The sequence below is a fragment of the Branchiostoma lanceolatum genome, chromosome 19, assembly GCF_035083965.1.
Source record: "Branchiostoma lanceolatum isolate klBraLanc5 chromosome 19, klBraLanc5.hap2, whole genome shotgun sequence".
In the NCBI taxonomy this organism is placed as follows: Eukaryota; Metazoa; Chordata; class Leptocardii; order Amphioxiformes; family Branchiostomatidae; genus Branchiostoma; species Branchiostoma lanceolatum.
Genome location: NC_089740.1, coordinates 958,327 through 985,253, shown reverse-complemented (window position 1 = coordinate 985,253; position 26,927 = coordinate 958,327). Strand labels below are relative to the sequence as shown.

Here is a 26,927-nt window from a genome sequence, read left to right as displayed (position 1 = left end):
GTCCTAGTAACATGCTATTAATAATTCTGTAATACTGTAATAATGAATCAGTGTTCTTCCATTAACCAATATCTGTTAGCATGATTCACATATTTCTTCTTCAGTTTGTAAAATGGATATTTCCAAAATGACTGGTGTTAAACTTATAAAATAAACAAACTTCCCACCGCCTACTTCTCTACAAATAAAACTATGCTGACAAGAAACTTTCTGCATCTAGATTTGACTTGTTCTGTCTTCTTTTTGATAAGTAACTGGAAAATTATTGTAACTACGGTAACATAACATAATGTCGGTAATGTAACATCTTTCTCAATACAGGTAATACCATAACTCGCTACTGGTCTTGTATGTATTCCTTCTTATCTTTCTTTGTAACTAACTCAAGGATTCTTCTGTTAATATGAACTCTGTCAAACTGCAAATCAAATCAATTTCGTACCTTTGGACATATATATGCTGCACATGTAGAGACTGTTTTGTTCTATTTTGACTTAGGAGATAGGTGTGTGACTTGTTCTGTTATACTTTCAGTTCCTTATGGCATAAAGTTCTGTGGGTGTTGAACAGATGGGGGTGGTTCAGGTGGGGGTCTAACTGCTGGGGTGTCAGGAGCTGGTGGAGGAGGGTCAGGTGGAACAGGAGGAAGACGGTCAGGTGGGCTCTGGCATTCTTCCTTCACCTGCGGTGTGTCGGTTGGGGTGTCAGCTTCTGCTGAAGGTGATACTAACTTGGGATGTCTCTTCACCCGTGTGGTGTCAGCTTCTGCTGCTGAAGTCAGGTGTTCTTCTTCCACGTGTGAGGTATCAGCGTCTGCTGGTGAAGTCAGGTGTTCTTCTTTCACGTGTGAGGTATCAGCGCCTGCTGGTGAAGTCAGGTGTTTTTCTTTCACGTGTGAAGTATCAGCGTCTGCTGGTGAAGTCAGGTGTTCTTCTTTTACGTGTGAGGTATCAGCGCCTGCTGGTGAAGTCAGGTGTTTTTCTTTCACGTGTGAAGTATCAGCGCCTGCTGCTGAAGTCAGGTGTTCTTCTTTTACGTGTGAGGTATCAGCGCCTGCTGGTGAAGTCAGGTGTTCTTCTTTTACGTGTGAGGTATCAGCGCCTGCTGGTGAAGTCAGGTGTTTTTCTTTCACGTGTGAAGTATCAGCGCCTGCTGCTGAAGTCAGGTGTTCTTCTTTTACGTGTGAGGTATCAGCGCCTGCTGGTGAAGTCACGTGTTCTTCTTTCACATGTGACGTATCAGCGCCTGCTGTTGAAGTCAGGTGTTCTTCTTTCACGTGTGAAGGATCAGCTTCTGCTAGTGAAGTCAGGTGTTCTTCTTTCACGTGTGAGGTATCAGCCTCTGCTGGTGAAGTCAGGTGTTTTTCTTTCACGTGTGAAATATCAGCATCTGCTGGTGGTGACAGGTGTTCTTCTTTCACGTGTGAAGTATCAGCTTCTGTTGGTGATGACAGGGTCCCTTCTTTCACGTGTGAAGTATCAGCCTCTGCTGGTGAAGTTAGGTGTTTTTCTTTCACGTGTGAAGTATCAGCATCTGCTGGTGAAGTTAGGTGTTCTTCTTTCACGTGTGAAGTATCAGCTTCTGCTGGTGATGACAGGGTCCCTTCTTTCACGTGTGAAGTATCAGCTTCTGCTAGTGACGTCAGGTGTTCTTCTTTCACGTGTGAAGTATCAGCCTCTGCTAGTGAAGTCAGGCTTTCTTCTTTCACGTGTGAAGGATCAGCTTCTGCTAGTGAAGTCAGGTGTTCTTCTTTCACGTGTGAGGTATCAGCCTCTGCTGGTGAAGTCAGGTGGTCTTCTTTCACGTGTGAAGTATCAGCGTCTGCTGGTGAAGTCAGGTGTTCTTCTTTCACGTGTGAAGTATCAGCGTCTGCTGGTGAAGTCAGGTGTTCTTCTTTCACGTGTGAAGTATCAGCCTCTGCTAGTGAAGTCAGGTGTTCTTCTCCCACCTGTGGTGTCTCAGCTTCTGCTGGTAATGACAGGTGTTGTTCTTTCAGGCATGATGTATCAGCTTCTGCTGGTGAAGTCAGGTTCCCTTCTTTCACTTGTGGTGTGTCAGCTTCTGCTGTTGATGGCAGGTGATCTGCTCTCACCTGTGGTATCTCAGCTTCTGCTGGTAATGGCAGGTGCTCTTCCTTCACGTGTGGTGTATCAGCTTCTGCTGGTAATGACAGGTGCTCCTCTGTCACATGTGAAGTATCAGCTTCTGCTGATGATGACAGGTGCTCTTTCGTCACATGTGGTGTATCAGCTTCTGCTGGTGGTGACAGGTGCTCTTCCGTCACATGTGGTGTATCAGCTGCTGCTGGTAATGACAGGTGCTTCTCTGTCACGTGTGGTGTATCAGCTTCTGCTGACGATGACAGGTGCTCTTTCGTCACGTGTGGTGTATCAGCTTCTACTGGTGGTGACAGCTGTTCTTCCATCACGTGTGGAGCATCAGCTTCTGCTGGTAGTGACAGGTGCTCCTCTGTCACGTGAGGTGTATCAGCTTCTGCTGATGATGACAGGTGCTTTTCCTTCACCAGTGGTATGTCAGCCTCTGCAGAAGGGGACAGGTGTTCTTCCTGCAACTGGGGTGTGTCAGCCTTTTCTGGTACTGATGACAGGTGCTTTTCCTTCACCGGTAGTGTGTCAGCGTCTGCTGATGACAGGTGCTCTAGGGTGTGGACCAGTGACCTTGTGTTTGTTTGTTGTTCAGTCACAGCAGAGTTAGTCGCAACATCAACTACAGGAGTGGTATGTGGCAGGTGCATGACCTTGGGCACTTGAACTTGTACACTGGAACTGTTAGCTGCCCTTCTAGAGCGTGCTAGGTTGTGTTGCGTACGATTTTTGCTGTACGAAATGCTATGTATACGTGGCTGGGCTTGTATGGTAGATGTAGAATAATCAAAGATGGATCCATCAGGAAGGTGAATATAATGCTTACTGAAGTTTATCATTAAACCGTTGGACTCAAGGAAGGGGCTTCCGGCTATAATCGGATCGACGAGGTCGTCCACTACGATCGCATCAAACTGAAGGGCTACTTTCTTCTTGTAGAACGTAGTACAGCACTCACCTACGGCAGAAAGTCGCCGCCCATCTGCTTGGATTGGAGTAAGATCTGTGTTGTTGGGAGTAATGCACAACCCCAAGCGCCGCGCTTCATCGGCACGAATCATGCTCGACTCTGCCCCCGAATCCAGGAGTATCTTGACCGCCGCTCCCTTGTGGAAGGCTTCAAGGTTCGGTGAAGCACTTGCTTTCACTCCGCGTCCGGATTCTTGCTGGGGAGGGGCGCCCACGTGGCGCGCAAAACTCCTCTCTTTGTCCTCGTCGGGCAAGTACGGACACGCACTGAGGAAGTGATCGAAAACTTGCCGTCCCGCTTGTTCACAAATCGGGCAGATCTTCTTGTCCCTTTTAGGTTCTTGGTTCTTCGGGCGTCGGGGGAGATCTTGGGTTCTCCAGCGCCTGTCAGGATCTTGTTGAGGGCTGGGGTTTTGGTTGAAGTTGTTGTTGTTGGAACGCCAGGTCCCGGATGTTGTTTTCCTTCCCCGCCATTGCTCCTTCTTCACTGAGGGTTGCATTCTTCGGACGTCTTTCAACGCGTTTTTTTTCACAGGGTTGCGCGGTATCCAAACTTGACATGATTTTTAAAGATACCTAACGTCATCTATGTAACAGCGACTCGACGACTCAAAGACACAACGAAGCGCGAGAGTACGGAGCAAAGGGGTTTACTCAACAACCATCACGGGAACCCATGACGCGAACAACCACACGAGGCCGGGTGACCTCGTTACATCATAGGTCATAGGACCGTACCAACTATAACACTAACATAGGGTGGCGTAACGTTTAAATCTCACTACACGGCACCATATTTTGGTCACCTTTTTGTCCATTTTCTTAACAAAATCAGTTCCTTTTTGTGTAATTTTGTGGTAATATAATGTAATATGGCCATTTATGGGAATCTGATAGGGCATATATGCACGGATGCCGGCGGAAATGCCAAAATATATGCATGTGGAACGGCTTTTCGGAAGTGAACTACCAATACCATGCCCCTGCTGCGGTATGATAGATCATAACAGTCATGCATTGCGACATATCCCAGTGTTGTACAAGCGAGACATTTTTAACGATTCATGTCCATTACAAAACATAAACTTTTAAAGGAAAACTTTATATTGTTTTACCACATCGTTTGCACTGTTAAATATTAAATTACATTGTATCATTTTGCAACCGAACAACATTTTGTACCTTGGGCCCACAGAAGAAAGTGTACATGCCGGGCTGGCGTGTCTGGCAGATATAAATGTCCAAGGATGTGCCCGGGCAATCTAATATCGGGCATTATGCCATGGGGGTCGCATGGCAAAAATAGGAGATGATCAGATATTCAAATGGCCTTGATGAAAATGAACATCGCTCTGCTCTGCAGATATTTGAAGTCAGTGGACACCCAAGTGCAACTTATGGCACCTCATGACGTTACCATATTTGTGCATCCATACTATGTATAACGTTACCACAGTTGCCGCCCAGTCAGTGAAACTTTTACGGGTACGTCATCGTCGGTATGAGTTTACACCTTGCAATACCAGCAACCCGGTGTCATTTTAAGTTGACTCATTGTCAAGCTGATCAAGTGGAGCTTCTGAAAACTGCTACTGACTGGAGCTGCAAAAAAATGTCAACATTTTGCTGTCTATCAACAATCACTGCCGATTGTAACATTCAAGATCGCCAACAATGACGCCGGTAGCTAGATTTGCTACATATTCACCCATCCACAGCAAAATGTCAGCATAGATTTATTGTGTAGAAAAATGGTTTGTATTTGTGAAAAAGTAGTTCTTTTTTTTCTTATCATACATGGCACCCAGAGAAACAAGTGCTCCTGCAAAAAGCTGCCATTTTCACCTCAATCAATGATTATTTATACAGGTGGTTAGTTGAGGAGTATATCATAACAGGATGTGATGTATATTCTTAATCTGTCATCCTAGCCCTTGATCCGTTAACATAAACTTTAATCCCACAGCATAACCCTTAATCCATCATCCTTGCCCTTAATCCATAATACAAAGGCGTTGTATACATCAAACAGATGTTTAAAAATTTCAAAAAGAAAAAAAAAAGAAAATGCTTTCCCTCACGGATTCGAACTGATTGAGCTAGTTTGGCTGTCCATCCTGGCAGCGATTTTTAAAGATATATAAAGTTTAAAGGGCATAAGACACCAATGACATCAACATTAAGAATTTCCTGAAAATACATAAAACATAATACTATAATATTGTTTAATAACATAGAAATTTTCACAACATATTCACATTTCAGATGTTATTGAAAATCGAACCATGAAAACATTATACCTCCAGCTTTTGATTCTTCCCACCAGGTAATTACATTAATCAGTGACTTACTAGTACAGACGAAGCCACTTAATTGCACCTCAGATAAACGCACACTCCATTTAATTGCATCGAATCCCAGAATCCCAAACCGGTTCCCATTCACTGCATTGTTAGTGACTCCGCATATCTGTACCGCACATTGTCACCAATGCCGGATAACTGCACCAATGTTTTTAAAAATCCTTGACAAGTTAACTAAAAAGGTGCTCTAAAAATCGGCAAACGTCGTACAATTGAGCCGATACCTGCCGGTGTAAAGGCACAATACCGCCAATATGTTTTTAAAAAACTGTTTTAGTAACAAAAGAAGGCGGTCTCCATTGACAGTTATGTTGATAGGAATCATATGGGAGGTCCCGGGCGGGTCACGGGATGGGTCGGCATTAAGACACGCACGCCTACCAACGGCGGCATTACGCTTTGTCAGACAGCATGCTGTACTCAATAAAGATTGGTCTCTCTACCTGTACACTGGCTAATTACTGTGAATTAGGGGTGGATACCGGTTCACTGGACCTGATTCGGACCTGTATAACATCCAAGAACCGAGTCCAAGAAAACCTGAACAAAGTACCAATTAACCAATATATTTTTCTATTTTGTTTGATGAAAAGTGTTTTGAGTCTCCTTTCTGAAAAAAGGCATTTGAAGTAAGTGCAACATTCAAATATCAAATACTGGTTTGTCTTGAAAGTTTTCTAACCAAGAAACTTTTAGTTATGCATGTCAGTCTTAATTAATTCTCCATGCTTGATATTGGTTTAATAAAACAAAACATGTCAACTAGACAGGATCAGGTCCAGGTTCAGGTCCGGACCTGAACCTAAATCTCTGGACCTAAACCTGGACTTGGACCTTATTAAGCCGAACCGGTATCCACCCCTACTGTGAATGCATTCAAGTTCGCGGGAATTTGATTTCGCGTCGCGGCATCGCTATTATCACATACTGCTGCAATAATAAAAGACCGGCGTCTTTACGTCACATTCAGTCGGAAACCAAACAGCGACTCGGCAATGGCTATAGACGCGTAGGTGGACATAGCCGTCGCTTTTGATATTAAATCAGGTGCTGTGCTGACGTGATGGCAGAGTTGAATCCGCGTCGTAGAAACTTCCTGCATTCGCCGGAACGAGGTGTACGCGGGTTCGGCTCTGCTATAAGGAGAATGATCTGTCACTTATCAAACTGGAACTGTGAACTCAATATTTTGCTGGTTCTATGAGGTATGGTAGCGCAAGAACTGTTACGTTAGCTACTAAATTCAAGTAAGTCTCGACTCTGGGGCTGTGAAGAGAAAAAAACATGGTCGTGCGGTTCAGCTGGGAATTTCGCATAATTGCACCAGCCGGATAATTGCACCAAAAACTCTGACAAATGGGTGGTGCAGTTAAGCGGATTCTACTGTACCTGCTCATGACGTCACAACGAACATGGCAGCCGATTTGGAACTTTGCACAACGGCTCGGAAGGAACGTAACTTTTACAAGAAAACGAAATATATATTGTTATGTCCTTTAACTAACTATTATCACGATAATTAAGCACTGTTTGCTCATTAAATAATGTTTTTCGCAAGCCATTGTGTAAAGTTCCAAACCGGCTGCCGTGTTCATTGTGACGTCATGAGCAGGCATTAGTCACTGATTAATGTAATCACCTGGTGAGAAGATCAGATAAGAATAAAGAGCTGGATTCATGGAAGTATGTTTTCTGATGGTTCAATGTTAGATAACATAATAAGAAGGGTGTGTGTTTGTTTAAAACGTTTATATTCCTTCAATGATGCTATTCCCATTTTAGAGAATAAGAAAATGTTGTATTTTGGTGTCTTATGCCCTTTAAATCTCTCTGCATGGTACAATTTTTTGCGTTTCGGCGCATGCGCGCCGGAACGCATTGTCCTGGCTTTTACCTTCAAGGAAGGAAGCTTGGTTCAACCAAGGAGGTTCCTTGGTTCAACACTGTGTCGCACACAATAAGACCTTATATGGCAATACGTTCCCAAATCCTTGTATAGCCGTTGCCTTATATGGCAAGAGAGCACGAAAAGGCAGGCAGGCTAGATTTGCATGTGACACAGGAGGGCGACCGCATGTAACTGCTACAACTGTTCGGAAATATCATTGCATTGTGGTTTCGGACTTTGATATCCTGAAAAATGACCATATTACATCTATTCCACAAGATTGCAGAAGAAAAAAAATGATTTCGTCAAGAAAACGACCAAAAATCGGCATAAATGATACCATATAGTGAGGTTATAGCATTACGTCCAGAGTTACTAGTTACGTACCGCAGCTTGGCCGATCTGGCAACGCGAAGCACTTCGGACCCAGAAGATACGGGTTCGTGTCCCTGCATGGATTTTTTTTTTCTTTTTAGATATTGAATATCAAAAATATATATTGATATTATATTAATCTATCAATATCATATTTATGAATATCATTTTTTTTCATTAATAAATAAAGAAATATTTTATATTTGTTATTTTTAAATATTCATTTAATATATACAAGGCCTTTGTCTTATGAACAGGACTTCATAGATTCCAAACCCGGCATTCGAATTTTTCTGTTCATTGTAATGGAAAATAACGTGCAGCGGCTCCTATGCGCGGTAAGATGATTCTTGCAAAACACTCGCCACTAAACTTCTATCCCCGATGTAAACAGAGGCTCTTGATGTTGTTTGCAAAACAGCAATTCTTTGTTACAGTAGCAAATGCTCCATTGTTCAGTATCGACTTCATTCAGACAACACGGACGTGGAAAGTGGCGCCCCTCGGCACAAAACTATGGGAATTTTCATGAATTTTAGCAAAATTACCCAGGAAAATAAGGAAGAAATGTTGTAAATGCGGAAACCAGAATAATACGGATGAGGTAGCTGTTGATTTGTTTGACATTTGGTAGTCATTTTAGATAGAACCTTAGCTGTTATGAACTTCTATTTCACTTAATTACCATAGTGCTGATGATTCAATGGTGCTTTTTCAAATTTTATGTTTTATTGCGTGCCATGTACATAATTACATTGATAGCTTTTATAATGAGCCTATTATACATTTTACAAATAAGTACAAGTTGTAGGCCAAGACCAGCTTTTTCAAAAGCACTTAAGTTAAGTGACGTAACTTCAAAATTGCTTTCCCCAATCTGCCTTTCTCTATTAAAACAGTACTCATTTCCCAAAATGACAATTTTTCTTATAGACTGAACAGCCCTTGAGTGACTTCCTCTGGCAGATTTTACTTCAAGTAAAGGGAAAAGACAATTCACACTCATAAACGTAGCCGAAACGGCAGCTTTTTTTAAAAGCTCTTGTTTCATTTTTTTTTCATTTTTTTGACAAAACCAGTTTCTTCTTGTGCAATTTTGTGCTATAACGTTGGGTAACATAAATTCGCGGGGTACTTAAATTCGCCATTTTTAGAAACGGTGTATTCTAGGGATACATGTATGTGCTAGATGCAAAATCAGTTATAACGCCAGCAATGCAAACCGAATAGACTCACGTATTCAGAACACTGGCTGAAAAGCTTCGATAACCACGTATTAGAAGTTGGCGACGTCAAAAACTCTCCGTCCCTTATTGACAGAGTCTGGGGGCTTCGTGGGAGAATCACACTACACTGTTGTTCGCTGGTTTATAAGATAAATGTCACATCCGTTTCCTGCTAAACACAATTATTGACAAGACAACTTATTACAATCTCTTTTGCTGACCTGCAACTGGATTCTAAGTGTGATCAATCATCAAAACTCCTCTTTGTTGCTACAACCTACGGCATGTGTATTTTCCCGCCGCCATATCATTACCCAGAATCCTGTTGTCAAGCAGATGACAAAGGTTTGTGAGGAACACTTTTTTGTCTAAATGTTTGCTTGTGATAGTGGACTGAGGACGATATTTTCCTCAAAGTTTGCTCCTAACACAACAGAACACGTGGACATAGTAGTATAACTATTGCTACAGCATCCAGCTAACTTCCCATGAATAATGTACAAGTTGCCATGACGGTGGGGATCGACTTTGAGTGACGTTCTACCGACTCAACAAACGGGATGTTACCGAAGGCCTGATGTGAGTGGTAGGGCCGTTTTTTTCGTGTATTTTTTTTACTTGGACACGTCTATATCCATAGCACTCTTCTCAAGGCAAGGATGGAACGAATAGCTGCTGTATAAAATGTAATTAGCGGTAAGATATTCAAGACGAATCTTCTATCCCGAAATAATGTTCACACCTGTCCGACAACACCGTCATTGTGCGTGCGGCGGACGGTAGTTTTAAGTTGAAATATTATGGTGTCAGCACGACTGGAGACAAAATCTACCATATATATGATTAGTGCAAAGATAGTACAGCATGATACTGACAGAATAATAGAAAAAAAGGATGGTTTATTGTTCTGCCAGATTGATTTCAGTCAACCATTATCGGAAAAATGGCATATTTATGTTACTCAACGTTAGATGTAATATGGCCATTTATGTACCTGGGCCTGATACGGGTGTTCCAGACCGTGTGGTAATTATCCGTATCACACAAGGTTCTAAGTTGTATCACAGTCGGGTTTCCATAGAATATTTTGAATGCATTTCGAGCGCGCCGGCTGCGCCGCCGTCGAAAATTCGAATACCGGATTCGGGGGTTGGAATCAATCTTGTTACAGTTGGAGGACACAAAACTCCCTCAACTTCTGGCGCATTCCTCATTGAAATGTGTGTTTTCTCAGGTGGGTATGACATGATAAAATACAACACGGTGTATTCCGCATAACCCTCGGTCCCAGCCCTCCCGCGGGTTGGATCGCCCTCCAGCCTACGGCCGTCGGGCAATCCTACCCGTGGTTGGGCTGGTACATCAGGTGATACGGAATACCCCGTGTAGTATTCTATATGACATATACAAACATGAATGCAATGTATACCACCTTCCAAGATCCTTCCAAGATCCATGGATCACAAGTAATATCGTGATGTTCTACATCCCTTATCAAAAGCGACACCTTACGATCTTAGCACATACTGCACTTAAACCTCGTTGGCAAAACTTACACTCGTTACTCGATTACTGCAATTATGACCATCAGCATGCAAGCATGTCAAACCCCAAGATGATGGGGAAAAGAAGACGATAAACCGGATAGTGAGTGAGTGAGTGTGATTTTGTACATTATTTTGGGCATACAATAAAATAAAGGGGGTGTCCCTGTGGTGTAGTGGTCTGCGCTTCTGTTACTAGCCACATCTGGTTCAACTTACTTGGACCAGAAGGACTGGGGTTCAAGTCCCAGGGTAGGACGCCTCTGGACAAGAGGCACATTGAGTCATACCAAAGACTTTATAAAAATGGTACAGTAACAGTGAAACAGTAATATAATGAAAGTTAAACACACTCCACTGCCAGTGGACTAGCCCCCTGCTGCAGTGATTGCACCTCAGTGTGGCCCAGGGCTATGAAACAGAGATGGGCACCGCCCTATACACCTTATGGTGTGGGGGGATTTTAACTTAACTAACAATAAAATACTGTCATTTTTTAACACAAATCAATCTTTTTTTGACCACTTTGTTATATAACAATAACGTAACTATGATCTGAAAGGTCAAGACCACAGGTCAAGTTTACATACTATAGAAGCATGGATGCATGTTCCATGATTCCAAGATCCATGCTACCTACCATGCTGCATGGGTTGCATGTATGATTGGGTCTCAAGAAAACGGCGAAAATGAAAAAATGACGGCACTGGTTATGATTGCGGATGACCCCAAATCCGGTGTTCCAGGACGCGTGTCAAAAATGACACCGGGTTGGCGGTATATCAAGACTTAGTGTAAACTCATATCGACGATGGGAACACTTAAGAATGTGTTTACTTCTGTGAATGTAAACATCAAAATCAACAAAACATCCAAGTAGCAACATCATAATGTCCTTAGTATATCCGAGCGCAAAGCAACCTAAACTGCCCAGTCGCGTGTTCCAAAGTTGAGGTCATTGACCCCATTTCGAACATTGTTAGGTGTTCCAAGCGGCCTGTTCCCTACGGTCATTGACATGGGGCCGTGGAATGAGTGATTCTAAAGTTCCAAACAGTTCTAAAGGGATTCTAAAGTTCCAAACGGGTTCTAACGGGTTGCCCCCTGAGACCCAGGTTTACAGTTCATTGAGAATACTGCAATTATATCAGTTTTTCACCATGGGCTGAAAAAGGCCAAAAAACATGACATGAAAAGTTTACCTTTCAGTTTCACGCCAAGAGTTACACAAATATCCCCAGTTTCAGAGACAACGGTTACCCTAACACTCAACCCCCTTTACCCATTGGACAGGTCGTTGATATAACTTATTCAGTTACATGTACTATACCTTCATATTTTCCAAAATGGAAGCACAGTCCTTCTTAAGTGTCCTACTGGGCATCTTCATGGCCAGACTGACCCCTCTGTGGAAGTGTCAAGGTGAACGATTAAAAACTGACACAATTGGCTAAACACATGTTAGCATTCTCAGCTGCAGTACTTCTCCAGATCTGTTAGGTACATAGAACAATTTGTCATCTTTATGTGATGGACATGTTCATGATCATACAGCTCTGGGAACCAGAAACTGGGATTTAATTATGAGGTACACCAAGTTCACATTCTAGATATGCCTGTGTTTATGCATTTCTCACTAATGTTGAACATTGAACCAGTATTTTCCAAAATATTATTTGTTATATGAATGAGGCAAGTGATGTCAAACTTCACTAACTCAAATTCAATGTTACACTGTCTTAACCTAGGACTCAAGTTATGTATTTCCTATATTGCCATCAGTAGAAATAACAGGAGAATCCATTCAAATTAACGTTTTGTCTGTGTACAGTTGAATTTCATACACCCACTCTGGTCATAGTCACAGCAGAATCAAGCAAGGAATCTTGTATTATTTCGTCAAACATTGATTTAGTCTGGGAATACATGTACATCATTGGTAAATAGATACTCACTTTCTAATGTCTCCCATTCTGATAGACATCCTGGCAATACCAGCAGCACAGGCCTCATCGTGGTCACGATACTGTAAGAACATGGCAGCTGTTAGACAACACCAAGTTTTATTTTGGGGTTGGCGGAAAAACCTGGACTGGTCTAGACAGTGGAAACACCTGTCCAGTCTGAAAAGAGGGTCTACATGGGGGTTCCTGGCAACACTTTATGGTAAATTCAGCATTGTCGGCAACATTCAATGGTAACTTCAGGAGGATTGACAAAGCTCAATGGTAAATTGATGTATATTCCCATGGAATTTGCAGCATCGCGAATGGCCCAAGGGTATAACTAATGTGGGTGCATGCTCCTCCAGAAAATTTCTAAATCTTGACCCTCTGAAAATCTTTTTATGTAGTAGTTGTTTGTAGCTTTGTGACCCAGTTCTTCCAATCTTAAGAACTCCCTTGTGATTCCCCATCTGTTTCAACACTTATATTATAATAGCTAGTCCACCTAATGTCTTGTACAGCTGTTTTGAGCCACATCCTGATGTTGCTTTTCCAGTACATTACAAATTTGCTGTCTTGGAATGTAGCCTAATGTAAGGCACTCACCTCTGGTATTCGTGTGATGCCTTTTTCATAATGGGCCAATGCATTGCTGTAATCACCTCTGAAAAATATCAAGACATTGACAAGGCTGAAATCTCATCATTTTTACTGAAGTCATTTGGACATAGCTGCAAATAGATGAACACAATGGATGTGGTTCATCTGCAGTACTGCTGTACGGTGGGAGTAGAAATTGGAAATGGCCATGAACAGTCCAGCTGCTACAGCATAGATACACACTATTCATGCATCTGAAGAAGGACAATACTCAGCCGGGAATAATTTCATCAGGTTGGAAAATCACTGGATAACATGGTTATCTATTCACAACCAGGATCACCCAATCAACTCATTTGGACTGCAAAAATATGACACAATACTTTTAATTCTAATTTTTTGTTTACGGTGGGAGTAGAAGTTTTGTTTTTTGTTAGAATGGAACAATATGGAATGTTATATTCATAACAACATTTTTCTGGTTTTACCAACTGAGATCAATGGTGCAAATTCTGCACAGATGATGTCAAATCAACTCCACAATGGCAAGTCCTCAAACACCACCACTCTCATTTATCACTTGTCAAAACGCAACACTTTTCAGACAACTGATACTTGTGCAATGCCATGCCGAACTCATAAATTTATGCCCCAAGTTACAGCACTCTCCGTTAATTCCTATCTATAAAAATAATTCCATACCAACATTGAAATTATCATTGAAGTGACAACCTACAAACTACATAGCTTGAGCATGTCTTAAATTAATATGTATGAAACATACACTAGTCTGTCAATGTTGAATAATTGGCAGATGAACAATGGACAGAGTCAAGTCTGGAATATGTGACTGCCCAACATTAAATTTGTGTTTTCAAAAGTCAATGGAAGGCCAGACTGAAGAAGCTGCCTGCTCACGTGAATTCCAGCTGCTGTGCATATTCCTTGGAGATGTAGGGAATCTGGTCAGGTGCTAGGCGTTTGGCCAACTGGAGAGCCTGGTCCCAATGGAGCAAGTCTCGCCTCATCTGATAGACAAGAAGCAGGGTCAGGCACATTTCAACAAGACTGCCAAGTAAACTGTATCAAAGTATTTTTGTCAGATACACATCCCATACTGATGATTATAATGACTTGCAAAATGACTTGGTGGAAAGAGCGGCTCAGTCCTAACAGCAGAATAAGCCATCCAGTCTAGTCATGGGGTGGAACCGCTCCAATCTTATGACATAACAAAATATACACAAAATGTATACCTTTTTGAGTGTAATCAGTGCATTATTCATAAACTGTAATTGGATGTTTTGACTAATTAGGTAGTAATAATACACTGGATCTACCTTAATACCCCATTTCCAAAATTGCTGCTGCATGTTGGTTCCTCTTTTGTTCTGTTCATCATCATCGTCGTCAACGCTTTCATCTTATTCTTAGACTATTACTTCCATGAATATACAGTACAATGAAACCTAACGGTGCGTTTAATGTCAAGATATACGACAACACATCAGTTTGGTAGCAGACTGCTTGTCTTCTTTATCTTCCTGTCAGTGGCTGCATCCAAAGGCAGAAAAGGTTGGTTGGACTGTTTCTACCAGCCCCTGACCGGACTGGATCGTGTATTCTGTCTTTCTGACTGGACCACTCTTTAAACCAACCCCTCATATAGATTACAATTCATTCATTGCCTATTCTAGCTAGCTAACAATGCTACTGTAACGTATAGGTGGTTTCTATGGTCACAAGGCCGTACAGTCAAACATACAAATTTCTAAACAGCTTGCCTCAAGTTGGTATTGTGGCCATAGAGCTGGCAGATGAGTCTACTGTGATAGTATATATATATATATACAGAAAGAGACTATATATTAATGATTATAGACATTTGAATCATGAAAAAGTATTGTCGGCTGTCATAACAACCGTGACATCCATAACTCAGTAGCACATGAAGTCTAACGTACATCCAGTGCAGCAACAGGACTGCTGGATGCCAAGTACAGCTCCTGGGCAGTGTTGAAGTCCTCCAGGAACATGGCCACATGACCAGCCAGCAGGTTCTCATCTTCTGTGTTCTAAGATAACATTTTACAACATTATTGCAAACAAAACCATTGTTTACAATGCAGAGTATATGCACATGTTCAGCTTATTGTTAATATGCATATTTGTCTCTATAGACTAAGCATACAATATGAACCACCATTATTACCTTTGCCGAGAAGGTTATGCAGAGGGTAGCGTTTGTCTGTTTGTTTGTTTGTTTGTAGTGGCACAGAATAACTCGAGAATGCCTTGATGGATTGTCTTGGTATTTGGTATGTTGGTAGGTTTTGATGAGACCTAAAAACGATTAGATTTTGGGCCCCCTAGCGGCTTCTTATGGTACTGCAGCGGAACTTCCTGTTTTGATATCTCGTGTTCTGGACAAGCTATGGAACTGATTTTTGAGTGGTAGATAGATCTTTGGACAGAGAGTAAGTGGTGTGGGTTTGGGCCCCCTAGCGGCTTTTTTGGAACTGCAGGAGTAGGTTTTGCGTCTGACTTTGAAAGGGAATAACTCAAGAAGGGCTTGATGGATGGTAATGACTTTTGGTAGGTAAATAGCTTGAGTGATGATGTACATGATTAGACACTTCTTATGCAAATCAGTATCTAATTTGCATAATTAATGAGGAAAGTTTATACATCCGCCAAATTCCATGATAGGACTCTGAAACATGTGACATATGTAACTGAGGAAGAGAGAAATATTAATTGATATGAACTATGCAAATAAAGACCTCATTTGCATAATTAATGAGAAAATACTATAACATGATGGCCTTGATGGATGGTCATGATTTTTGGTACGTGGATAGCTTGTGTGATGCTGAGTATGATTGGACGATAATTATGCAAATCAGATTCCAATTTGCATAATTAATGAGGCAACTTTAAACATCCGCTTTGTTCCATGATATGACCATTCAAATTGTAACTGAGGAAGAGAGGACTGTTAATAGATAGAAAATATGCAAATGTGGGCCTTATTTGCATACTTAATGAGTAACTTCTATTATTCCACACTGGCAAATGATGGCAATTTCATACATTTAATCCTTTTTTGTGGCATCGGGACATTATGTGAATGTGAGCATCGTTGAATCAAATTATGCTAATAGGGGCCTCCTTTGCATAATTGATGATAAATATTAGCATAACCTTCTTTGTTAAGCTCATAATTTGTTAAGCTCATACTTTGGACATGTTATATTTTAAGACAATCAACTGGTATGATTTATGATTGATGAGAAACACTCCTAATACGTCAGTCATAAAGGTTAAAATCATTTGGCGAAGGTATGAGGTCGTGGAACTCTAGTTATACATTATTATGGTCCAACAGTCTTGTATAGCAATTGGGCCAAAAGGTCAATTTTTCTCATAGTTATGCAAATCTCTTCTGTCACATGATTTCTGATCTTGAGAAACATGTGTTCATCAGAAGCTCTCTCCAGACAAAGACAAGATATGCAGAGAATGAGATAAACTCAAGGATGATAATGTCCTGCAACACTATATACAGTTAATACTTGTCGTGGCTGCATACAAAAGTGGGCCAAGTTTCCCCTATTCATACATCCATTGTTTTTTTAATGGAAAGCTTGTATAATGTATTATCTCCTTTAGAATGTTTGATCATTTGTTATGATCGTTCTTGCAATGAGGACCACCTCTGTGAAAATGAAACCGTTCCGAACGACCGAGCGGCCGAACACTGTCTGTGACAGGCGTCCACTGAAAACCAATGCGTCCTAGATCCTGAATCATGACTGCAGACCGACTTGGACGGGTTGTAAAACTCCTGATGACACATCTTGGACGGTCCCAACGGCCTGGAAACGGCCGGACGTGTCTAGATTGGCTCATTTGACGCCGTCACTGAGCGTCTGAAAAAACGGCGAGACGTCTTGGACAGTGCCAAGCTGGCCCCCGCCAGGTTGCAGACGCCACCCGGGGACGCTAGGGACGGATACCATACAACGCTAGGGACGGGTGCAAACGGAGTTTCCAACGCGGTAGAGTGCTGATCCGGACTGCTAGCTGTGCGCATGCTTGCTCCGTTTTGAGCTGCCGTTTCTGATGTTTTCTTCCGGTCATGGTTATTGTTTTTATGGCCGCTTGGGGCAACAAAATATGCAGCCAGACTGGCGTAGAAGACCACCCACGGCCGCTATGACCTCATGCTGGAAGCTACATGCAGATTGAATAAATTTCTTCTCAAAGTGTAACGTTGGGTAACATAAATTCGTGGGGTACTTAAATTCGGGATTTTTCGAAAACGGGGCATTTAGGGATATGTGCTAGATGCAAAATCAGTAATACCGCTAGAAATGCAAACTTGACAGACTAACGTATTCAGAACACTGTCTGAAAAGCTTCGATAAGCATGCATTAGAAGGCGACGAGGACGAAAACTCTCCGTCCCTTATTGGAACAGTCTGAGGGTTTCGTGGGAGAATCACACTACATCATTGTCGGCTGGTTTATAAGACAAATGTCACATCCGCTTCCTGCTAAACACAATCATTTACAAGACAACTTATTTTCTTAAAATTGCTGACCTGCAATTGGACTCTAAGTGTGATCAATCATCAAAACCCCTCTTTGTTGCTACAACCTACGGCACGTGTATTTTCCCGCCACCATATCATTACCCAGAATCCTGTTGTCAAGCAGACGACAAAGGTTTGTGAGGAACACTTTTTTGTCTAAATGTTGCGTGTGATTGTGGACTGAGGACGATATTTTCCTCCAAGTTTGCTCCTAACACAACAAGGAATACATGGACATAGTAGTATTATCAATGCTACGGCATCCGGCTAACTTTCCATGAATAATGTACACGTTGCCATGACGGTGGATGTCGACTTTGACATTCTATAGCTACCGACTCAACACACGGGTTGTTCCCGTAGGCCTGATGTGTGCAGTACAGCCGTTTTCTCGTGTATTTTTTTACTTGGACACGTCTATATCCATAGCACTCTCCTCAAGCCAAGGATGGAACGAATAGCTGCTGTAAAAAATGTAATTAGCTGTAAGATATTCAAGACGAATCTTCTCTCCCGAATTAATGTTCACCCCTGTCCGACAGCACCGTCATTGTGCGTGCGGCGGAAGGTAGTTTCAAGTTGAAATATTATGGTGTCAGTACGACTAGAGACAAAATCTACCATATATATGATTAGTGCAAAGATAGTACATGATACTGACAGAATAATAGAAAAAAAGGATGGTTTATTGTTCTGCTAGATTCATTTCAGTCAACCATTATCGGAAAAATCCCGAATTTATGTTACCCAACGTTATATCATATAACGTTAGCGGTTAAGAAAACTATGTTTAACACAGCGGCGCAGCTTTGTAAGAGTGCAATGATGACATTCAATCTGGCCTTTGATGGCGTGCGCCGTTTTGATTGACGTGAACTGGCACACACATTGTCATCACGGGTGGGTGGAAATTAGAAAAAATCTTCTCTATTGTCTCATAAATGTGCATTTTCGAACCAGGATCGCGGCGCACGGCAAGTATTTTTGCACATTCTTCCAACTTTCGAGGTCTTGTTTTGTATAAATTCAGTCGCTGAACTAGAACCAAACTCAGTACTATGTCGTAGAAAGATACAGCTGCATGTAGAAGTAAGGTCTATCTTCCAAAAGTGCGTTAAATCTAACAAACAGGCAAAGATTCTTGAGAGAGTAGTACACAACCAACTGTACACATACTTGAGCCATCACGGAATGCTAACATCCTGTCAGTCTGGATTTAGAAAACTACACTCATGTGAGACAGCGTTACACTCTGTGGTGGAAGACTGGACTCAATCCATAGAAAAGAAAGAGCTAACTGGTGTAGTTTTCTGTGATCTATCAAGAGCGTTTGACACGCTAGATCACGACATACTACTGCTAAAACTGAAATGCTATGGCGCGGATGACTCAGCTGGTGACTGGTTTAATTCTTACTTGACTGGTAGGCAGCAACGCACAGGTGTAAGCTCAGCCTTATCCTCAGCAACATGTGTCACATGTGGTGTACTAAAGGGATCCATATTGGGTCCACTCTTGTTTATCGTTTACATAAACGATCTGCCAAATTGCATCCAGTCGTGCAAAGTTTCCATGTACCCCGATGACACTATTTTACATTTTGTGGCCCGAAGCATTCATACTCTGGAGAAAACACTCCAAAGTAATTCAACCCGGCTTTACCATTGGTTTGCTACTAACAAACTTTCTTTGAACCCCACTAAGTGCAAAACAATGCTCATACATGTAGGTACACATGGAATGAATGTGGCAAATATAAAACTCAATATTACACTAGACGGGGCCAGACTGGAACAAGTAAACGTTTTTACATACCTGGGGGTTACCATTGACAATGTATTTAAATGGAGCTATCATTTCGAACACATTATTAAGAAACTCGCTCAGGTAATTGACATTTATTTATCAAGTACGTTAAACCATACATGTATGTCAGCAGTCAGGCTCTTCGGTTAATGCACACAATGTTATTCATACCCCACACCAACTACTGTAGCACAGTTTGGGACCAGGGAGGGAAGGGATACATTGATAAGCTTGAAAAGCTGCAGAAAAGAGCAGGTCGGGTAATTCTTGGCTGTGACCGGTACACTCCCACATCAACCCTTCTCAACACACAAGGATGGCTCCCAGTAGCTGAAATTCACAAGAAGAGTAAAGCTACACTTGTCTACAAGGCCCTTAACGGTCTGATTCCTCCCTACATCACTGCAATGTTCACCCAATTATCCCATGTACATGTACACACCCATAACAACCGCCTAAGGGCACAAGGCGGCTTTCAGTTGCCAATGACACATTTGGAATACAGAAGGCGAGCCTTTTCATCCTCGGGGGCTGCACTTTGGAACACACTTCCACAACATCTCAACCGCTCAAATTTGCGCATGTGCAGAAGATTAAAACAGGCTTTTCACACGTGGGGTGAATAATTATTTTATAGCTGACTTGTTTCCAGCAGCCAGGGGAGGTCGTTTCAGCCAACCCGGCGTCCAACTGACAAACGGGCAGGAGGACCTGGACGCACGTGACGTTACTATCCGCCGCCGTTTCTGACAGGACACTCCGGCACACTAAGACGCTCTTAGACGGCATCCAAACATTTTCAGACGGTTTCTTTTTCACAGAGGCAAGACTTATTTTGTGGGTGAGTTGCAAAAACATCAGACACTGTGTGAATTTTGGCACTTTTGTCTTGTGATGCGCAGCCAGCATAGTCACTGCAAATATGGTGTCATTGCAAAGGTTGATAAAATTAAGCTTTCCAATGATACATAATACTAAATAATAATAAATAATTATTGTTAATCAAGTAGTAATGGAGATATGTTGATAAAAGTTTCACTTTCAGTGTTAAGTGTATATATAATGGACCAAGATAATCATTCTAACTCATTCAGTTTACTGTTTAGTTCAAAAATTTCCCGGGGGAGCATGCCCCCCCCCCCCGACCCCCTTACTTTGCCGAGCGCCTTGGGCATCCGACCCTCAATGCCCCCCCCCCCAACAAATTTCAACCTGGAGACAGTGCTGTTTGTTGGAGATACAGGTATAAAGGAATAGTGTGCACTTGTTATTAATAAAAGTAGGTCCTATAATTCATTTGGTGGATGATTTTTACCATTCATGAATATCAGAGTGAGTGAGAGAGTGAGTGAATATCTCTTAGCTGAGAAAAATCGTTTAAAATACGTTCAATTATCTTATCATTTTGATAGCTTTTGTGTCTACTACGGTACTGACAATACAAATATATATTATTTTGCATGTAAATTTTCCGAATGGCATGGCATGCAGAATTTTGCAAGTAACCCCAAAAATTTGTTAGCACTGCAATGTAATGTGTTGTTGCTGTTTACCTTACTATAGTGCCAAGTGGCACATAGGTCAGCACATTTCCTTCCTGTTTCAGGAGCAGGGTACATTTTTTACAGGGAGGGTTTGCTGAAAACATTCTTGAGGCTCCTCCTCAAAGAAGGTACCCCCAGTTTACATCCCATCCGAAAGATGCTCAAACCAAGATGAACTGCCTCAGGATTTGAAAGGGACCCGGTGTGTACCAACTGTGAGGTTACTACCAATTGGGCTACAGGGACATCCCTATACTGCAATGAAATACTACAATTTAGAGTTTCAAATTGATCATGATGGATTTGAAGCAAAGTGAAGGAATGCTGTGTGCAGCTGACCTTGATTCTCTCCAGTGACCAGACCAGGCCAGCATCACCCAGCTCCCTGAACACACGGATGGCATAATCCAGCTCTAACTCCTCTAATGAAGTCTGGCCCAGTTTCTTCCAGCTCTCGGGCTCATTCAGAAACATACAAAGACCCCAGGCTTCCTTGTATCTACAGTAATTGGAAAAATAAATTGTACTTATAAGACAATCTATATAGTAACGATTTAATTCATTTCCCTCCTTTTGGAGAGGGAATCAATATTCCTTTATTTTCTCTCTTCTGCCATAAAACCAGTGCTGAGTTTAGTTCAGCACTGGAAAACCAGTGCTGAGTTTAGTTCCGCACTGGAAAACCAGTGCTGAGTGGAGTTCAGCACTGCAGAACATGACGTCAGCACTGGAAACCGAGTGCTGAGACAAGCTTCGGCACTGGAAACCGAGTGCTGACAAATATTTCGCACTGGAAAACTAGTGCTGAGATACGTTACGGCAGTGACTTACTTGCGATTTTAAAACGTAGTATTTTTCCGGACTATTCAATGAAATTTATCCACAGCGTATATCTATGATAGATTTCAATTTCTATATTACCGGGGTAAAGTGCTCTGACGCTGCTCTGACTATAAATCATCGACGCGACCGACTTTTGAGTAATATTTTCCGGTGGGCCAGAGGCTAAAGGGTAACTGCAACGTCATTGGAAGATACCATTGTTTGCGGACAAGTTACCAGACACCCGGGAACTCATTTGCCTACCTGAAATTACAAATTTTACTTCCCTATTGAATTTCAAAATGTTGAATTTCAAAATACTGATTAGCAAACGAACCAATACTATTTTCAAAACACTTTATTTGGCATGATTACCGTGCACGTTAAATATGGCAACAAAACAAGCCTTAAACAGAACGCATGGAAACAAGCCTTAAACAGAATTACACACATTGTTACTAGTCATTTTACGAAAAAAATACTTGATTGAAACTACTTACATATGAATATCATGAGCTTTACAGTAGTACAAGTTGTTAGCAAAATACCAACTAAGGCTATTGTACGCATATCTGAAAACGCATTAGACTGCGTATTAACCAAGGTTACAAAAGAAACCTCCCTGAAGTAACTAACTAAACGTAGTCAGACTTATATTCGCATAATACTACGGTACTAATAAACTGGTAAACGGACCTATGTACAGACATCGTGTTCAAAATTACGAATAAACCGGTGAATACAACTATGTCTACACAACGCATCGTGTAGTACAAAATCATAAATAAACTGGTGAACGCATGTCAGACCAGAAAGAAAGAAATAAAGTTCTTTATTTGTAACACATCCCTCATACCTATATCTATTATACAATTACACAATGAACAAAATGACAAAATTGTGTCGGTCATTGTTTATTCTAAATGAATCACAAAGTACGTAAGTTCAAGTGACCATGCCGCACTTCTTACGACTATTCATCTCTCAGCACTGGTAAAAAAAACGTTCCAGTGCTGAAAACATGTACACTTCAGCACTTGTTTTCTAGTGCTGAGTTTTTTTTAGCACTCGTTTTCCAGTGCTGAGTTTTTTTCAGCATTCTTTTTCCAGTCCTGGGGATTTTTCAGCACTCGTTTTCCAGTGCTGAATTGTCCCCGAGCACTGGTAAATCCAGTGCTGAAAGCGTGGTTTTTGTACATCAGCACTCGGTTCCAGTGCTGACGGCGGTTTCAGCACTGGGTAACCAGTGCTGAATCACCTTTGACATGACCCGTGACCTGGCACTGCCGCTCTGTCGCGCATTCAGCACGAGTGCCGAACTCCATTCAGCACTGGAAAACGAGTGCTGAGAAAAGTTTCAGCACTGGAAAACGAGTGCTGAAAGAAACTCAGCACTGGAATACAGCGATTCAGCACCGGAAAACGAGTGCTGAACTTTCTTCAGCACTGGAAAACGAGTGCTGAACTTTCTTCAGCACTGGAAAACCAGTGCTGAACTTTCGTCAGCACTGGAAAACCAGTGCTGAGGCCGATTCGTCCGTTGATTCAGCACTGGAATACCAGTGCGGAAGGCGTGGTTTTCGTAGACTTGCGTGTGTGTGTGTGTGTGTGTGTGTGTGTGTGTGTGTGTGTGCGTGTGTGTGTGTGTGTAAACAAGATATCTCTGGAATGTCTTCATACAGTGTACTTTGCAGTGGTTTGCGGGTAGGTCTTCTTGAGACCTAGAAATGATTCTATTTTGGACCCCCTGTGGCTTGCTATGGCACTGCAGCGGAATTTCTGGGTTTGATATCTCGTGTTCTGGACATGCTATGGTCATGATTTTTGGGCAGTAGATAGCTATAGACCTTTCTCATGCGGCGGCCATGATAGAATGAAAACAAGGCCATTGTGGCTAACAGTAGAACAATCCTAACTGCCAATCACAATTAGCAGTTCAGCCAATGATTACCTGATAATTAGAGAGTCGACCAATGAAGAAGTGGCTGCATGACTGTCAAATATTTGCATTTCTATGTTTTAATTAGTTTGCATTTCTATGTTTTACGAGGGCGGGGACTAAGGGATTAGTCAACGTGGCTCTAAATTGCTGCATCATTTCTGTGCAATATAGTAAAATTTAGATATTTATTGATACTTGGATATCATAGTCTAAAACTTAGTGTGATTTGGGAGGAAAACTAAATCTGTACATGATTTTTACTTTTTTGCCTAATTGGCCTCAACTTCATTCTATCATGTCCGCCGCATGAAAAAGGTGTATTGGTAGGGTGAGTAAGTTAAATATGTAGGCCCTCTTAGTGGCTTTTATTGGAACTGCAGGAGCTGATTTGTTTCAAACTTTGAAAGGAAATAACTCAAGAAGAGGTTGACGGATCGTCAGGATATTTAGTACATGTATGTAGATAGTTTCAATGATGATTGACAACATTGTATGCTAATCAGTAATCAGTAGCTAATCTGCATAATTAATGAGGAAAGTTAATAAATCTGCTGCATTCCATTATAGGACTCTCAAACACATGACATGAGTAACTGAGAAAGAGAGGAATATCGATAGATATCAATTATGCAAATAGATACTTAATTTGCATAATTAGTGGAACATACTATAACTCCATAATGGTAAATGATGGGGATGTCACTCTTGCAGCATTTGGAAGTTAAGTAGATTATCAGACATAACTCATACAAAATGAGGGCCTCATTTACATAGTTTATGAGGAAATACTGCAATTACTTTATTTGCTAAGATAAGAATCTCATACTTGAAGTTTAATTTGGGTAAAGATGATCATCTGACATAATTTATGCAAATAAGGTCCTTATTTACATAGTAAATGGGAAACACTTATGATATGCCACTCAAAAAGGCTAATATCAGTCAGCGAAGGAATGGGGTTGTGGAACTCTAGTTGACTCCATAACTCCCTCAAAGACACATCGTTTTGACACTAAAACATGACTCCTAACTCAAAGTACACTCCTGCTGTAAAAAGAGAACTGGGTTGATTCACACAAAAATATGATGCGTTAGGAAACCTTGCAGTAATATCTGTCTAGGTTGCCCAATACATGATGATTTCAAAATTAAAGCCTTTATATCTGCAAGTGAATTAGAGCGTATGCAAAGTTGGAGGTAAGTCGTATAGGTTTGGGTCCCCTAACAGCTTTTGTTGAACTGCAGGGGCTGATTTTATTTCAGAGTTTGAAAGAGAATACAACTCAAGAAGGTGTTAACAGATGATTTTTTGGTATGTAAATAGCTGATGACTTAATCATATACCAATTATGCAGAATCAGAATATGAAGAAAGTTTATAAATCTGCTACATTCCGTGATAGAACTCTCAAACGCGTGGCATGGGAAACCAGAACCTGTAACCAAGGAAGTTGAATCTATCTTTTAACCTCCTTGCTGTAACTTGGTGGAAAGACCTCTCTTCAACAGCAGCATTTAACAACATGAAAATTTACATTTTGGTAAAGGTATGAATTGTGGAACTCTAATTCCAACTAGAAAAGGGTCAGTGGACTGACATATAGCTTCTTGAATGCTTTATATTGTTTACAGAAATAATGTGTAAAACTTTTTACTTTGTCGATTACCTTCACAGATTAACCTTCAATATGGTTGTTCAAGCCCAAAATAGCAATGCTAAAAGTCTTAAAACCCAAATAATTCCATCATCATCTAGGGTTCCACTTAGTGTGAACCTATATGAGGACCTGCATGCCCTTTTTTGTAAGGCGTAATGAGGCCTTTCTTGTCTTAGTTATCTGTACCCAGCCGCCCAAAATCAATGTAATTCGCAATTGGTACATTAGCCGTAATTGGTCAATTTCATTCTTCATAAAACAGGGGCAGTTACCTTTATGCAACGTAAAACATAATCTATAAATTACTAGTTAAGTTTAGGCTGATTTCAACCAGTGTGTATTTTTCAATGATCATAGAGAAGTCGTTAAAATATAGTTCAGTCTCAAAGCAAAGTTGCCCTTCAAAATGCAGGAAATTACAGCGTTTCAAGGGTAAAGATTTCAAAATTTTCCCAGAAACATGCCCCCAGACCCACTTAGAATTGTCGTGCTTCTCTGGTGAAAAATACGTTCTGAGGGCGTTGTCCCCCAAATATCAAGTTAGCGCTGTGTGTATATTTTAATCAGAGAGATGCCATAAAGCGTAGCTTAGTCTACCAGTTTACCAGCAAAATTTTCCCCTCAAAATACAGGAAATAGTGTTTCAGAGGGTAAAGATTTCAAAATTTTCTCTGGGTGCATGCCCTCGGACCCACCTCGAATTGTTACATTTCCGGAGAAAAATATGTCGGGAGGGCAAAGAATCTAGCTGAAACCCTTGACAATGTGTATTTTTTCACTATGAGCGAAAAATTTGCCTGTCAAAATGCAGGTAATACCGTTTGAGCAGATCAAGATAATTCCAAATTTTTCCGGCAAAGTATTCCCCCGGACCCACCGAGAATAGTTACACCTCATATTTAGGGACAGCGCCGCGTGCCATGAAACATATTTTTTCACTAATAGAGATGTCATCAAACATACATGTACATGAAGCTTTAAGTCTACCAGCAAAATTTGGCCCTCAAAATTGAAGAAATTGCATTTCAGAGGGTCAAGATTTCAAAATTTTCCCGGGGGAGCAAATTGCTCTCAGAACCCCCCCCCCCCCCCCCAACGCGCAACATTCGGTCAGATCAGCACTCTCTTCCCCCCTCCATACAAAATTACCTGTCGTCGCCGCCACCTCTGGTATATATATTAATGAAGCTTTAATACTTATAGTTGTCACGGCTACTCATTATTATCTTCGCCGAGTACTTGTACTCGGAGAGGATTATGTTTTCGGTTGAAAAATCTGTTGGCTGGGTCTGAATGTATGTCAGGAGCATAATTCAAGAAAACTTCAATGAATCTTTATGATTTTTGGTAGGTGTGTAGTGGTTGTGTAAAGGAAGGTCAAGTTCGAAAATGGGTTACCTTGCGTTTTTCAATAGTACTGCAGCGGACTTAGCATTTTTTTGTGTTTGTATGTAGGCAAAAAAAGTGACGGAAACGTTGATGGATCTTCATGATTTTTTGCAGGTGTGTAGATGTTGTGAAAACGAAGGTCAAGTTCAAAAA

At 41.3% G+C, this 26,927-nt stretch overlaps 1 protein-coding gene across 1 annotated transcript in view; it reads right to left on the bottom strand.

Moving 5' to 3' along the window:
- LOC136425710 (WD repeat-containing protein 19-like) overlaps positions 1–26,927 on the bottom strand; it is a 130,583-nt gene that overhangs the window by 33,952 nt on the left and 69,704 nt on the right. Inside the window, exons 20-25 of the mRNA XM_066414643.1 lie at positions 21,304–21,463; positions 14,981–15,091; positions 13,935–14,044; positions 13,023–13,080; positions 12,426–12,496; positions 11,801–11,876 (exon numbers count right to left, since the gene is read on the bottom strand). Of these exons, the coding sequence (XP_066270740.1) occupies positions 11,801–11,876; positions 12,426–12,496; positions 13,023–13,080; positions 13,935–14,044; positions 14,981–15,091; positions 21,304–21,463 (586 nt within the window). The remainder of the gene's footprint in view (positions 1–11,800; positions 11,877–12,425; positions 12,497–13,022; positions 13,081–13,934; positions 14,045–14,980; positions 15,092–21,303; positions 21,464–26,927) is intronic.